General features: G+C 37.4%; 1 protein-coding gene across 3 annotated transcripts in view; it reads left to right on the top strand.

Moving 5' to 3' along the window:
• The window catches only part of LOC132404980 (kinesin-like protein KIF24), an 81,426-nt gene that overhangs the window by 63,045 nt on the left and 2,184 nt on the right, over window positions 1-16,197 (top strand). For 2 of the 3 annotated variants that reach the window (XM_059989635.1, XM_059989634.1), the window contains exon 12: window positions 7,027-7,120. The exons of the other annotated variant lie outside the window; for it this stretch is intronic. In XM_059989635.1, the coding sequence (XP_059845618.1) occupies window positions 7,027-7,120 (94 nt within the window). The remainder of the gene's footprint in view (window positions 1-7,026; window positions 7,121-16,197) is intronic. 3 annotated transcript variants of the gene reach the window in all.

Here is a 16,197-nt window from a genome sequence, read left to right as displayed (position 1 = left end):
TGTGTTTGGAAGCTTGTGCGTTGCTGACTAGGACAGTGTTTCTTTTCTTGTGTTCATTTCTGATTGTTCTTGAATGCAGTGGTAAGCTGCTGCCTGAACCATGCTGTTCATGCTGTTGGAATTCCATGCTTCAGCCCCAGCAATGAAGGTGGTGATGCAATTCCATATTAGAGTGGTGTATGACTTGGAGGAGAAATTGCTGATAGTGATGTTGCCATAGGACAGTTGAGCATAATACAGACCCTTCGGCCCATGACATCGTATCAACCTTCTACCCTACTCCAAAATCAATCTAACCCTTTCCTTCCACATATCCCTCCATTTTTATTTCATCCATGTGTCTATCAAAGCATCTCTCTGTCCTTCTGGTAGAAGTTATGGGATTGAGGTGTGTTTCCAATTAGCCTAGGTGAGTAACTACAGTGCATTTTGTAGATACTCCATCAATATCCTCTACTGGGAGCAAATGGTGGAGGACATGAATATTTAGTGTAGAGGATAGGTTCCAATCCAATGGGCTGCTTTGTCCTGGATGGACCTGCTCCCACTAAGGGCAACTGGTGGAGGATGGGTTCTAATCCAGTGAGCTGATTTGTTCCAGACGATATGAAGCTTTTTGAAAGATATTGGCACTGATCTCACCCAAGCAAATGGAGAGAGTATTGCATCATATTCTTGGCTGGTCTGTTAGAGATTGAGGAAAGGCAATGGGGTGTCAGGTGTTGAATTAGACACAAGCAAAATAGACAAAATGCTGGAGGACTAATGAAAGGTCTCAGCTCAAAACATTGACTGCCCATTTCCCTCTATAGATGCTGAGTTCCCCCAGCATTTTGTGTGTGTTGCTCTGGATTTCCTGCATCAGCAAAATCTCTTGTGTGGGTGAGTTACTGCGGGATCCCAAGATCCTGACTTGTGTCCACATTGTTTTTTTAGCTGTTGGAGCTGAGTGTCTGAGCATTGGTGACCTCAGGTTAGTGGAGTTGGGGGAGAGACTCAGCCATAAGATATAGGAGCAGAAGTAGGCCATTCAGTCCATCCATTCTGCTCTACCATTCAATCATGGGCTGATCCAATTCTTCCAGTCATCCTCACTCCCCTGCTTTCACCCCATACCCTTTGATGCCCTAGCTAATCAAGAACCTATCTATCTCTGCCTTAAATATATCCAGTGATCTGGCCTCCACAGTTGCTCGTGGCAACAAAATCCTCAGATTTGCCACCCTCTGACTAAAGCAACTTCTCCACATCTCAGTTCTAAAAGGACATCCTTAAATCCTGAAGTCATGTCCTTTTGTCCTCGAATCCTTTACCAGGGGAAATAACTTTGTCATATCTAATCTGTTCAGGTCTTTACACATTTGGAATGTTTCTATAAGATCCCCTCCCCCATTCAGACATTCCTCATATGGTAATCCTTTCATTCCTGGAATCATTCTCTGAACCCTCTGCAATGTCAGTATATCCTTTATAAAATAAGGAGCCCAAAACTGCACACAATACTCCAAGTGTGGTCTCATGAGTGCCTTATAGAGCCTCAACATCACATCCCTGCTCTTGTATTCTATACCTCTAGAAATGAATGTCAATATTGCATTCACCTTCTTCACAACTGACTCAACTTGGAGGTTAACCTTTAGGGTATCTTGCACAAGGACCTTCAAGTCCCTTTGCATCTCTGCATTTTGAATTCTCTCCCCTTTTAAATAATAGTCTGCCCATTTATTTCTTCCACCAATGTGCATGACCATACACTTTTCAGCATTGTATTTCATTTGCCACTTCTTTGCCCATTCCCCTAAACTATCTAAGGCTCTCTGTTTCCTCAACACTACTCGCTCCTCCACCTATCTTTGTATCATCAGCAAATTTAGCTACAAATCCTTTAATACCAAATGCCCAATGATATACGACATTATGTCCAAATCATTGACATACATCGTAAAAAGCAGTGATCCCAACAATGAACTCTGTGGAACTCTACTAGTAACCGGCAGCCAGCCAGAATAGGATCCCTTTATTCCCATTCTCTGTTTTCTGCTATTAACTACTCTGTAATTCCATGGGTTCTTATCTTGCTGAGCAGCTTCATATGCGGCACCTTGTCAAAGGTCTTCTGAAAATCCAAGTACACCACATCTACTGAATCTTCTTTGCCTATCCTGCCACTGATGTCAGGTTAACAGGTCTATAGTTTCCTTTCTGCTGCCTCCTACCCTTCTTAAATAGCGGAGTAACATTTGCAATTTTCCAGTTTTCCTTTGGTGGCTGGTTTTGTGTCTCTTATTGATAGTCAGAGGCTGCTTCTTCTGTGATACAAATGTTACTTGCCATTTTGCAGTCTATTTGTTAATGTTATCTAGATCTTGTTGCATGCAAGTGTGGATTGGGACAGACTGTTTTCTGGCAGAGGTGCACTTCGAAAGTGGGAGGCTTTTTAGAAATGAAATTTTGAGATTACAAAGCCTATATGTGCCTGCCAGAATAAAAGATGAGGATAAGTGTAGGGAATCTTGGTTTTCAAGAGATATTAAGGACCTGGTTAAGAGAAAAAAGGAAGTGCATAGTAGGTATAGGCAAGTAGAAACAAATGAGGTACTTGAGGAGTATAAGAAATGCAAGAGAACCTTTAAGAAAGAAATCAGGAAGGCTAAATGAAGGCATGACATTGCTCCAGCAGATAATGTGAAGGAGAAGTATATTTTAACTTTTGGAATACCAGAATGGTAATCTATGTGTGGAACCAAAATGGACAGGGGAGATCGCAAATGAATTAATCTGTGTGTCCATCTCCTGGGTAAATGGAGTTTATAGAAGTGAGATAGACCACTATAAACTGTCCATGGACCCTGTACAGATTACAGAGTAGGAGGTGTATGCTCCCCTGAGGCAAATCAGGGTGGATAACCCCCAGGGTCTGGACCCTACAGGAAGCAAGTGCAGAAATTGCTGGGGCCCTAGCAGAGATATTTAAAACATCCTTGGGTACCAGAGGAGTGGAGGAAAGCCAATGTTGTTCCGCCCTCTAGAAAATGCTTTAAGCATAAACCAGGAAATTATAGGTCGGTGAGTCTGACATCAGTTGTGAGACAGTTATTGTAAGGTATTCTAAAGGACTGGATATATAAGTATTTAGTTAGTCATGGACTGATGAAGTATAATTTACATGCTTTGTATCTGGTCAATCATGTCTACCCCATCTTATAGAATGTCTTGAGAAAGTTACCAGCAAGGTCGATGAAGGCAAGGCAGTGAATGTTGTCTACATAAACTTTGGTAAGGCATTTAGCAAGGTTCCTCACGGAAGGCTGGTCAAGAAGGTTGGTTCAGTCGCTCGGCATTCAGGGTGAGGTAGTAAATTGGATTAGACATTGGCTTTGTGGCAGAAACCAGAGAGTGGTAGCAGGGGGTTGGTTCTCTGACTGGCGGCCTGTGATTAGTGGTGTGCTGCAGGGATCGGTGCTGGGTCCTTTGTCATCTATATTGATGATATGTGGATGATAATGTGGTAAACTGTATCAGCAAATCTGCAGATGACTCCAAGATTGGGGGTGTACTGGTCAGTGAGGAAGACAATCATGGCTTGCAGAGGGATCTATCTGAACCATCTGGGAAAATAGGCCGAAAAATGGCAGAAAGAATTTAATGCAGGTAAGTGGCAAGGTGTTGCACTTTGGTAGGACCAACCAACGTAGGTCTACACAGTGAGCAGTAGGGCACTGAGGAGTATGGTGGAACAAAGGGATCTTGAAATACATGTCCATAATTCATTGAAAGTGGTGTCACAGGTAGATATGGCTGTAAAGAAAGTTTTTGGCACATTGGCCTTCATTAATCGAAGTATTGAGTACAGGAGATGGGATCTTGGTGAGGCCTAATTTGGAGTATTGTGTGCAGTTTTCATCACTCATCTGCAGGAATGATGTAAATAAGGTTGACAGAGAAAACTTAAAAGGGTGTTGTTGGGACTAGAGAACCTGAGTTATAAGGAAAGACTAAGTAGTTTAGGACAATATTCTTTAAAATGTAGAAGATTCAGAGGAGATTTGATAGAGGTATACAAAATTACAAAGGGGTATAGATAGTGTGAATGCAAACAGCTTTTATCCACTGAGGCTGGTGGTACTGCAACCAGTGGTCGTGGCTTAAGGGTGAATGGCGAGAAGTTTAAGGGGAACTTGAGAGTAAACTGATTCACTCAGAGTGTCATGAGTGTGTGGGATAAGCTGCCAGCGCATGATGCACTTGAGCTTGATTTCAATGTTTAAGTGAAGTTTGGATTGGTACATGGATGGTAGGGGTATAGAGATTTATGGACCCAGTGCAGGTCGATTGGAATAGGCAGTTTAAATGGTTCAGCGTGCACTAGGCCGATGGACCTGTTCTGTGCTGTACTTTTCTATGACTCTCTTGTATTTTTTTTTATTTTTCCCTATAAATGGTTGCATGAAAATGAATTGCAAATAAGTATAGAGTGATGTATATGTAATTTGATAATCAATTTGAACTTTTGAATGAGTATTGAAAAGGGCCATGAGTTGAGGCCATGGATGGATTGGCAAGAGCTGCTTGAGAGCGAAGCAGTCTCAGAGCAATGGGAGACTTTCTATGAGAACTTCATGATAAACACTCCATTAAAGACTGGCAGATGAGAGCCCTCCCCTGGGTAAAGATATGAAAAAGATGGCAAGTAAAATCCAAAAGTCTGAAGGCATTTCATTGAAATATAATGAGCAAGAATATAAAAGAGATAACTATATAGCCTTTTAGAGTGCAAAAAGATAATCTGTGCATGGCTGTGGAGTATTTAGATAATATTCTTATTGAATACTTTGTAATGGTCTTCAGAGAAGGACAATTCTGATTTGTAAAGTTATGGCATGGGAGGAGGATACCAAGTGGACAGAAGAGAAGAGTTTTGATGTAGTCTGGATGAATATTAGTAAGTCCTTTGGCAAGGTCCCACTTAGAAGGTTGGTCAAAAATAAAAGCCCAACCTATATTAGAACATATGACGTAGAAGAGTACAGCGCAGGAACAGTCCCTTCAGCCCACAATGTTGTGCCAAACCAATTAAATGAGTAATTAAATGGTTAGCTAAATTATTCTGTTCTGCCTGCACAATCTTTGTACCTTTCCATTTTACTCAAACTCCAGGCAGTACACTCTGTGTATAACAATAAAAAACCTGGCCCTCACATCTCCTTGAAATGATCCCCTCTCCTTAAGAACATGCCTTCTGCTATCAGATATTTTAACCCTCGGAAAAAGATATTGTCTGTCTACTCTATGTATGCCTCTCATAATCTTAGCAGATTTTCCCTTCAGCCATTCCAGAGGAAACAACCCAAGTTTGTCCAACCTCTCATGATAGTACATGCTCTTAAACTCAGACAACATTGTGGTAAACCTCTTTTGCACCCTCTCCAAAGCTTTGCTTTCCTCCCTATAATGGGGCGATCAGAACTGTATGCAATTCTCCAGATGCAGCCTAACTAGAGTTTTATAAACCTGCAACACCGGCTTGTAATTTTGAACTTAGTGCCTCGACTAATAAAGGCAAGTATGCCTTATTAACCACCCTATCAACCTGTGTAGCCACTTTCAGGGAGCTGTGAACTTAGACCCCAAGATCCCTCTGCTCATCAACACTGTTAGGGTCCTGCCCTTAACAGTATACTGTCTCTTTACATTTGACCTACCAAGGAGCAACACTTCACATTTGGCTGGATTAAGTTCTATCTGCCATTTCTCCGCCTATATCTGAAAGTGATCTAAATCCCATTGTATTCCGTGCCAGTCTTCTGAGCTATCCACACCACCAATCTTCATATCATCTGCAAACTACATGTATTTTCACCCAGATCCCAACACAGGTTCCTGTGGAACACCACAAATCACAGACCTCCAGCTAGGATCAGTCCCATTGACCACCACCCTCTGTCTTCTAGGGGCAAATCTGTTTTGAATCCAAATGGCCAATTTGCCATGGATCCCATGCATCTTAATCTTCTGGATGAGCTTTCCATAAGGGACCTAGTCAAACTCCTTACTAAAATCCGTGTTAACACCATCCACAGAGCTACTTTCATCAATCACCATCATCACCTAGTCAAAAATTTCTGTCAAGTTGGTAAGAAGGGACTGATCCTACACAAAGCCATGTTGGCTCTCCCTAATTAACCCATAGTTTTCCAAATGCTCAGAAATCTTATTCCTAAGAATTCTGTTCAGTAACTTCCCTATCACTGATGTGAGACTTGCTGCTCTATATTTTCCAGGATTATTCCTGGTTCCCTTATTGAATATTAGAACAACATTAGGTAGTCACCAGTCCTCTGGAATCTCACCTGTTCCTTGAAAGGGCATGAAGATATTTGTTAAAGCCTTAGAAATAATTTCACTTACCCCTCACAATAACCTGGATTATATCCCATCAGGCTCTGGGGACTTATCCTCCTTAATGCTCTTTAAGAGACCCAGCACTCTTTATCATGAACAGAAGAGGCTGAAAGAAGATTTGAACAAATCAAAATTATCAGGGTCAGGGTGGTATAAAGAGCAAAAGCCTATTTCTCTCAATGAGTTGTTCAAACACCAAGAGACATAGATTTAAATTGGCAGAAGATTATTAGGGAAATGGAAAAACCTGCTGACGTGGGAATCTGCAACAGTCTGCCTAAAAATCTTTCTTCAGAGCTGGCCAGTTCCCACATAACTTAGAAAAGATTATCTAAATGCCTGGTTATCTAAAGTACTGACGAAGGATCTCGGCCCGAAACGTCAACAGTGCTTCTCCCTGTAGATGCTGCCTGGCCTGCTGTGTTCCACCAACATTTTGTGTGCTTGCTTGAATTTCCAGCATCTGCAGATTTCCTCATGTTTGCTTTTCAAAGATTATCTAAAATTGGGTTCATTGCATTTGGAAGAGTGTAATAAACATATTTAGAGGGTGAGATCCAATTTCTCAAGTTTACATGGAGGTTTGTAGTAAATTTCAAACCATTTTGTTCTTTTGCACTCCAGGAAACTTGTTGTCCAATCACACTGTGAGCAGCTAGAAGAAATGTTAGCTCTTTTTGAAAAAGAAGAATATCTGCTCAACAAACTAATGATATTGGTAAGAATTTTCTTAATAATCCAAAAACTAGAAGTTGTTTTGGGTTTTTTTTTGCACAAGCATGTTCTTTAATACAAGTAAAAATTTGGGATAAGTGAAAAAGCTTTTCCTTTATTTTCAGTGTGGAAATAGGGGTTCCAGAGCTCTAGAATTTTGATTGCAAGAGTCTGACATAATAAAATATCATTTGGTAAACAATTAAATTTCAAAATGAAATGATAAATTAGGGGCACCATGTTAGCATAGCAGTTAATGTGATGCTATTACAGCTCATGGGTGTTCTGGAGTTCAGAGTTCATTTCTGGCATTGTCTGAAAGGAGTTTATATGTTCTCCCCATGACTGTGTGTGTTTCCTGTGGGTATTGTGGTTTCTTCCTACAGTGCAAAGAGATACTGTTAGTAACTCAATTGTTTTTTGTATATTGTCTTGTGGTTAGGCTAGGATTAAATACAGTGGTCCTAGTAAGTTAGTGAACCCTGTAGAATGTTCTATTCTTCTCCATAAATATGACCCAAGATGTGATTAGATCTTCATGCAAATCCTAAAACTAAATAAAGAGATCCCAATTAAATAAACAACACAAAAACATTATAATTGTTCATTTATTTATTGAGAAAAATCCAATATTACATGTATTTATTAGAAAACATATGTGAACCTTTGCTTTCAGTAACTTGTGTGGCCACCTTGTAAAGCAATAACTTCAACCAAACATTTCTGGTAACTGTTGATTAGTCCTGCTTGGAAGAATTTTAGACTATTCTTCCTTTCAAAATTGCTTCAATTCCAAGATGTTGGTGGGCTTGCTTCAGGTCCTTCCACAACATTTTTGTAGGATAAAGGTTGGGGCTTTGACTTGGCCATTCCAAAACACAAATTTTCTTCTTTTTAAACCATTCTGTTGTTGATTTACTCTTGTCTTCAGATTGTTGTCTTGTTGCATTATACAACTTCTATTGAGCTTCAGGTGATGGACTGCTACCCTGATGTTATTAGAGTATAAGGTTGCATTATTTGCTGTGTAACCAAAACTATGTAGTCAGCTTTGTATTTGCTATTTGCTATGTATGTATCCAATTTAGTAGGAGAATGAAATCTCTGTATTGTCTCTGTACTATTGAACACATCAGTGACTTAAGAATGTAGCCAAATAAGAAGATAATGGTGTTTTAATGAGAGGCTAGCTAAGAGATAACTGTGGCCAGGGATGTATAACGTTTTTTGTGTTATTTATTTAATTGGGTCTCTTTATCTAGTTGTAGGATTTGCGTGAAGATCTGATCACATTTTAGATCATATTTATGCCGAGTTAGAGAAAATTCTACAGGGTTCACAAACCTCCTAGCACCACTAAAACGGGGTAGGATGAATTTGGGAGTTATGGAACTCATGCTGTCAAAGCTGAAGGGGGAGGCACATGAGCAACATACATTGTCACTTTGGAGGTTGGTCGATGTGAAGAGAGTGGATTACTCTGATTGAGGAGGATGGAGTTTGGAAAATTCAGTTATAAATCTCCTTTATTGACACTAAGTTGGAAAAAAACCATTCTTTACTTAATTTAAGAATTAAGCTTAGTTGGTGATTTATAGTCAAACATGGTATATATATCTAGATGGAAAGAAAACCTCTTGGAACTTCTGGACCAGATATGTTCCCTTCTAAACCTCATGATTCTGTTTCCAGTTCTTCACTGAACCAGATCACAGAAGAAGGTCTCTTTTATCCTGGCTGTTACTCGGCCAATGTCTGGGAGCATTGAGACACGGTTAGACTTATGCACATCTTCACATATCCATGTCTTTAATTTGATCAGTCATTGGTGGGCTGTACTTATTATGCACAGATAGTCACTGTTGTTCTATCATCTTGTTAACAGTCCTGAGTTTGCTTACCTCTAAATTGGGGGTTCCCAACCTGGGGTGTATGGACCCCTTGCTTAATGGACCACCATGGCATATAAAGTGGTTGGGAACCCCTGCTCTAAATCCACTCCATAATGTACTGGTTAGGCACAGGAGTACATTCAGCCAGAGGCTCATTCCACTGAGATGTAACACTGAGCGTCATAGGAAGTCATTCCTACCTGTGGCCATCAAACTTTACAACTCCTCCCTCAGAGTGTCAGACACCCTGAGCCAATAGGCTGGTCCTGGACTTATTTCCACTTAGCATGATTAACTTATTATTATTTAATTACTTCTGGTTTTATGTTGCTGTATTTCTACACTATTCTTGGTTGGTGCGGTTGTAACAAAACCCAATTTCCCTTGGGATCAATAAAGTATGCCTGTCTGTCCAAATGCATTCAGCACATTTGTACTTTTAGTTTAAACAAACAATTTAGTTTCTTTTGAGGGTCCTTATTTCAGCAGATGTAAATAGATATAGAAGTTTAACATTAATTTACATTATTCTTCTCATTATAAATTGCCCATAGCGTGGGTGAATGGTGGAATGTGGAGTCTCATCATGACAGTAGAGGCCATGGACCGCATGTCAGAATGGGATGTTAAAGATTAGTTTTATTTGTCACATATGTAGTACATCGAAACATATAGTGAAATATGTCTTTTGCATCAATCTACAGATATTCTGGGGGCAGCTAGTAAGTGTCACCATGCTTCTTGTGCCGGCATGGCATACCTACAACTTACTAACCCTATCTTTAACCAATGTCTTTAGAATGTGGGAGAGGTCAGCAGGAGACGCTCATGGAGTGAGTACTGTTTTAGATTCGCTCCATAACCTTTACTTTTTTTAACCTTTGATCACCCTTATTCAGCTTATTTTTACCTACACCAAAAGATTCTTGCTATTTTCTTGGACTTATCGTTAGCTTATTGTGAATTTTTGAAGATATGTACTCAGAAATGGCTCTTAAATCTAAAGGACGAGAACCTGGGCGGAACCCGAACGGTAACGGAAAGAAGCAAGCTCATCCGCAACGCACTGAATTAACTTATGAATTGTTATTGGAGGTTTTAGATCAAAAATTTGAAGAACAATGACAAATTTTTAAACAAGATATAAAGGCTTTTCAAGATTATATGGATAAGACGGATTCAGTAATTAACCAGCAGCAAGTTCTTATCGCATCTCTGCAAGAAGACGCTCGGAAACATTTGATAATTGAAAAATTGCAACAGGACTTACTTTCGACCATTAAACAGGTGGAAACACTTAAAGCCAAGAGTGTCGACTTTGAAAATCGGTCCAGAAGACAGAACTTATGTATACTTGGTCTTTCGGAAGGTATTGAACAAGGCGACCCCATGAAGTACTTTGCTCAACTTTTGAAGGATGCGTTCCCGTCTGTATTTCCAGATAGTCCTCCGTTACTTGATCGTGCTCATAGAATTATGTGTCGATCACTGAGTGCTTCAGCTAAACCCTCGGTTGTAATTGTCCGATTTCATTACATACATGTATGTTAAAGAGCAACTTATTCATGTGGCTCGGCGTGTAGGAATGGTCAAATTTCAGGATCACAATTTTCGTTTAGTAGAAGATTTTAGTCCTGAAGTAATGAAGGCAAGGCTTCTTTTTAAACCGCTGATGTCTGAATGTTATGAGAAAAATCTAAAACCTGCGCTCTTATACCCTGCGAAGCTCAGAATCTCGCAGCCGAATGCTCCACGACGGGTTTTCACTTCTACTTCTGATGCGAGAAACTTTCTGAAGGAGAACTTCCCTATTGCTACGGACACTTGTGTCTAATGAATGAGTGATTTTGATCGTATAAGATGGTTTTTGATTCCCAAAACCAGATTTTGTTTCTAGCTATTGGTGTAGGTTTACTCTATACTTTATACTCTAGTTAAAGTTTTCTTTCGACATATCAATCTTTTTGTTTTACTTACTTTAACCAGTATACCCTCTCACTGGCTATTATTATTATTCCTTCGAAGGTGTATTTTTAACCCTTCAAAGGTGAATTTTTTTTACTAAGATGGTGGTTTTTTAAAAACATTTTTGGTGTTTTTTTTAAGATGGTGCTTTTTTTTCTTTCGTCTTCTTCCTATAATGCATCGCTTATCACAGTTTATATATTTTTTGGTTTGTTTGGGTTTTAACACGATTTATAAGTTTCTAGTGATTATATTCTCTTTGCTTTTTTACTACCAATTATATTAAGAAGTTTGGTTTTAGTATAGTGATTATAATTTTTTTAGAGTTTGGGTGGATTTTTTTTATATATCCTTTATAAACAGGGTGGTCTTCTGCTGATATGGGGGTAGAGTTAGTTTCATCTTTCCCTTTTCCCAGCCTATTTTTGGCTGTGGTTTTTTTTCTCTCTCTTCTTGGGTGGGAGGTGGGTGGTCTTTTTTCTAATTCTATGTTTCTTTTACCGGTTTTTATTAGTTTTTTTTTCATTTGGGCTGATCTTGAGCTACAAATATGTCCACGATGTCGTCACTTCTGGGTCCGCTTTTTATTTTTGTTCCTCTTCCAGGTGCATTAGTTTATAATTTGGTTAACCCTTTTTATACCAAAGGGTTGATTTTAGAAATATGGCTCAGACCATTAATTTTGATTCTTGGAATACTAATGGGTTAAACCATCCTATTAAACGAAAGAAGATTTTCAAAGTATTCCAAAGACTTAATGCTCATATTATTTTTGTACAAGAAACTCATGTGAGGAAGGAGGGCAATTATCGCTTTTTTGGGTTTTGGAGGGGTCAACAGTACCATTCGAATTCGAATGCTAAAGTAAAGGGAGTTTCAATTTTTATTGACTCCTCTATTGCATTTGTTCAACATGATATCTGTTCGGATCTGAATGGTAGATTTTTGTTAATTACGGGCTTACTTTGTAATAAAAAGGTTGCTATGGTTAATGTTTATGCACCAAATGTGGATTGTCCTGATTTTTTTTGTCCTTATTTACTTCTCTACCTAATCTAAATGAATATAAGTTAATAATGGGTGGTGATTTTAATTGTTGTTTAAATCCTCTGATGGACAAATCTATATCTACTCAGACTTTACCCAATAAGTCGGCCACTTGTATTTCTTAACTGATAATGGAGTTTTTAATATCTGGAGATTTCGGCATCCTAAGGACAAAGAGTTTTCTTTTTTTCACATGTTTATCATTCTTATTCAAGAATTGATTATTTTTTTATTGACTCTTGTTTGATTCCTTTGGTAAATGGTTGTTATTAAGATTTTATAGCTATTTCTGACCATGCTCCATTAAAACTTTCTATTAAATTTACGGATACAGTTCCTAATGCTAGACAATGGCGATTTGATTCTACCTTATTGCAAGATCCGGACTTTATTAAATTTATGAAAGAACAGATCGATTTCTTCTTTTCAACCAAATTCCATGGAAGATATTTCTTACGGAACACTTTGGGATACTTTTAATGCATATGTACGTGGACAGATTATCTCTTAATCTGTTGGTCTGAGAAAACGCATAAAGAAGGAAGCTCTTTTATTGGTTGATAAAATTAAAGAGATTGACAAGAAATATTCGATTACTCCTGGTAAGGAGCTTTACAAGCAAAGGGTTGAACTTCAAACAGAACATAGTTTATTACTTACATCTTCGATTGAAAATCAACTGATGAAATCCAGATCTGATTTTTATATACATAGTGATAAATTGGGTAAACTGCTAGCTCGTCAATTGAAGAATGCTTTGGTTAAACGTCAAATTACTAAGATACGTCAGCAAAATGGGGATCTGACAGTTAACCATGGTGAGATAAATAAATCATTTCAAGATTTTTATACCTCCCTGTATCATTCTGAATTTCCTCAGGAATGTGGCACCATGTGTGATTTTCTTGGGAAATTGAATTTCCCAAAATTATTACCAGATGATCTTTCAATATTGTAAACTCCTATGACAGATACAGAAATCAAAGGGGTTATTTCCTCCATGAATTCTGGGAAAGCACCTGGTCCGAATGGGTATACAGCAGAATTTTTCAAATGTTTTTCCGCTACTCTTTCTCCTTGGTTATATAGGGTTTTTGAAGAAGCAATTAGATTGGGCAATTTGCCACAATCTTTTTATAGAGCTTCCATTTCTTTAATATTGAAGAAAGATAAAGACCCTACTGATTGTGCATCATATAGACCAATATCCTTATTGAATGTAGATTCCAAGATTTTTTCCAAGTTACTTGCATCCAGGTTGGAGAAGGTATTACCCCAAATTATCTCGGAAGATCAAACCGGTTTTATTAAAAATCACTATTCTTTTTTCAATGTCAGGAGGGTTATTGAATATTGTGTATTCTCCTTCACATAACATTTCAGAATGTGTTATTTCATTAGATGCGAAGAAAGCATTTGACAGAGTTGAATGGCCATACTTATTTAATGTGTTGGAGAAGTTTAATTTTAGTCCGACATTCATTTCCTGGATTAAACTGATATATCATACCCCAGTAGCCTCGGTGCTTACTAACAATCAAAGATCTCCCTTTTTTCATTTATTTCGGGGCACTAGACAAGGTTGTCCTCTTAGTCCACTATTATTTGATATTGCTTTAGAACCCTTGGCAATTGCTATCAGAGAATCACAGGATATTCTTGGTATTAATCGTGGGACAGATACTCATAAGTTATCTTTGTATGCAGATGATTTATTATTGTTTATTTCTAATCCTGAGAAATCCATTCCTGTAGTTTTATCATTGTTGGCTCAATTTAGTGATTTTTCTGGGTATAAATTAAATCTTAATAAGAGTGAATTGTTTCCTTTAAATAGACAGGTCCCAATTTATGGAAATTTACCTTTTAAATTAGTTAATGACTCTTTTATTTACTTAGGGATTAAAATCACAAGAAACTATAAAGACTTATTTAGGGTTAATTTTGTACCCTTAATTGATCAGATTAAATGCTTGTTTACTAAGTGGTCACCATTATCTTTATCTCTGATAGGTCGGATTAACACTGTTAAGATGGTTATTTTACCCAAGTTTTTATATATTTTTCAAGCGGAACCAATTTTTATTCCGAAATCTTTTTTTATTAATGTTGATTCAAAAATTTCCTCATATATATGGCAGAATAAAAATCCCAGGTTAGGTAAAATATACTTACAGAAGGCAAAGAAGGAAGGTGGATTAGCATTGCCTAATTTTAGATTTTATTATTGGGCAGTTAATATCAGATATTTGATATGTTGGTTGAAAGATTGGGATGGATCTTTTAGCCCTCATTGGGTGAACCTGGAAATTAAATCGGTACCAGGATTTTCACTGGGTTCTATTTTAGGGACTTCTCTTCCTTTTGCTCTTTCTAAATTGCCAAAACGAATTGGCAACCCGATAGTTAAACATACTTTACGTATATGGTTTCAATTTCAGAAAGTTTTTGGGTTGACTCAGTTTGTTTTAAATATTCCTATTGTATCCAATTGTTTTTTCCACCCTTCAATTATAGACCAAGCTTATTCAGCTTGGAAGACTAAAGGATTACTACGATTTTCTGATTTATTTTTGGATAATTGTTTTATGTCTTTTGAGCAATTATCTAATAAATATAATTTGCCTAAATTTCATTTTTTTAGATATTTACAGATTAGGAATTTTTTAAATACTGTACTTCCTACTTTTCCAAATTTTGTGTCTTCAAGCATTTTGGAGAATTTGTTTGAACTAAACCCTTTTCAGAAAGGACATATCAAAACTTTATAATATAATTGTGAAGATACGTTCAGAGCCCCTTTATAAGACAAAAAAATGATTGGGAAAGAGAGCTTAACCTTATTATTCCCATTGAGAATTGGGATTAAATTCTTCAATTAGTTAATACATCATCTATATGTGCCAAACATTCACTAATACAGTTTAAGGTTGTGCACAGGGCACATATGTCCAAGGATAAATTGGCTCATTTTTATTCCTATATAAATCCTATTTGTGATAGATGTCAATCTGAAATAGCATCTTTAACTCATATGTTCTGGTCGTGTCCGCTTTTGAAAAAATATTGGAAAGATATTTTTGATATCTCTGTGGTATTGAACTTTGATTTACAACCCCATCCTATTACCGCAATCTTTGGTTTACCAATGATGGACTCACTTGATTTATCTTCTTCCGCTTGTCGAATGATTGCATTTCTTACACTAATGGCTAGAAGATCTATTTTGTTGAATTGGAAGGAAATTAATCCTTCTACTGTATTTCATTGGTTTTCTCAAACTATGTTATGTTTGAATTTAGAAAAAATTAGAAGTGGTGTATTTGACACCTACTAAATTTGAAAAGATATGGAGACCCTTTATTCAATATTTTCATATGATGTAATATGACCCTGTTCCAAGCCTATTTGATTTTTCAGTTTTGTTTTCATATATGTCGAGAGGATCGGAGTTGATGACACTGATGATTTTGTATTTTTGTGAGATATTATAAACAGCCCTTTTTTTTCTCTTTTCTTTTTTTTCTTTTTTTCCTTTATTAGTTATTAGATTTTAGATTAGTTTTTTGCATAATAATTTTTTATTGTTTTCTTTTTCTTTTTTCTTTTTTTATTCTATATTATGATACAGCTAGGTTTGCCTTGTTTATTTGTATATTGTATCATTTATGATGTGGGAATACTCATTTATACTGTAATCATTGTTTTTGTATTCTTTTATAGTTGAAATATGTACGTTTGTAATCCCATTATCTATGTACCAATTTTATTTTGTTATTATTAATAATGATAATAAAAAGATGGAAAAGGAGGGGGGGAAGAAAAGAATGTGGGAGGAAACCGGAGCACTCAGAAGAAACCCACACTTCAATGAAGAAACCATACAAAGTCCTTACAGACAGCCGTAGGATTGAACCCAGATTGCTAGCACCTTAAACTGTTTCACTAACCACTATGCCACCGATGGCAGATTGGGGAGAATAAAATGGGATTAGTGTGGCATTCATGTAAATGGATGCTAGGTAGTGTAAACCTCAATAGGCTGAACAGCCTGTTTCTGCGGGGTGTAACTCTAAATCAATTTGCAATACAACACATGTCAGATTATATCATAGACAATAGCCTTAATTTATTACATTGGAGAAGTTACAGAAAATCAGTAATGAGTAGATGAATA

This window comes from Hypanus sabinus, chromosome 14 (genome assembly GCF_030144855.1).
Source record: "Hypanus sabinus isolate sHypSab1 chromosome 14, sHypSab1.hap1, whole genome shotgun sequence".
NCBI classification, from domain to species: Eukaryota; Metazoa; Chordata; class Chondrichthyes; order Myliobatiformes; family Dasyatidae; genus Hypanus; species Hypanus sabinus.
This window is presented reverse-complemented; position numbering and strand designations above follow the sequence as displayed.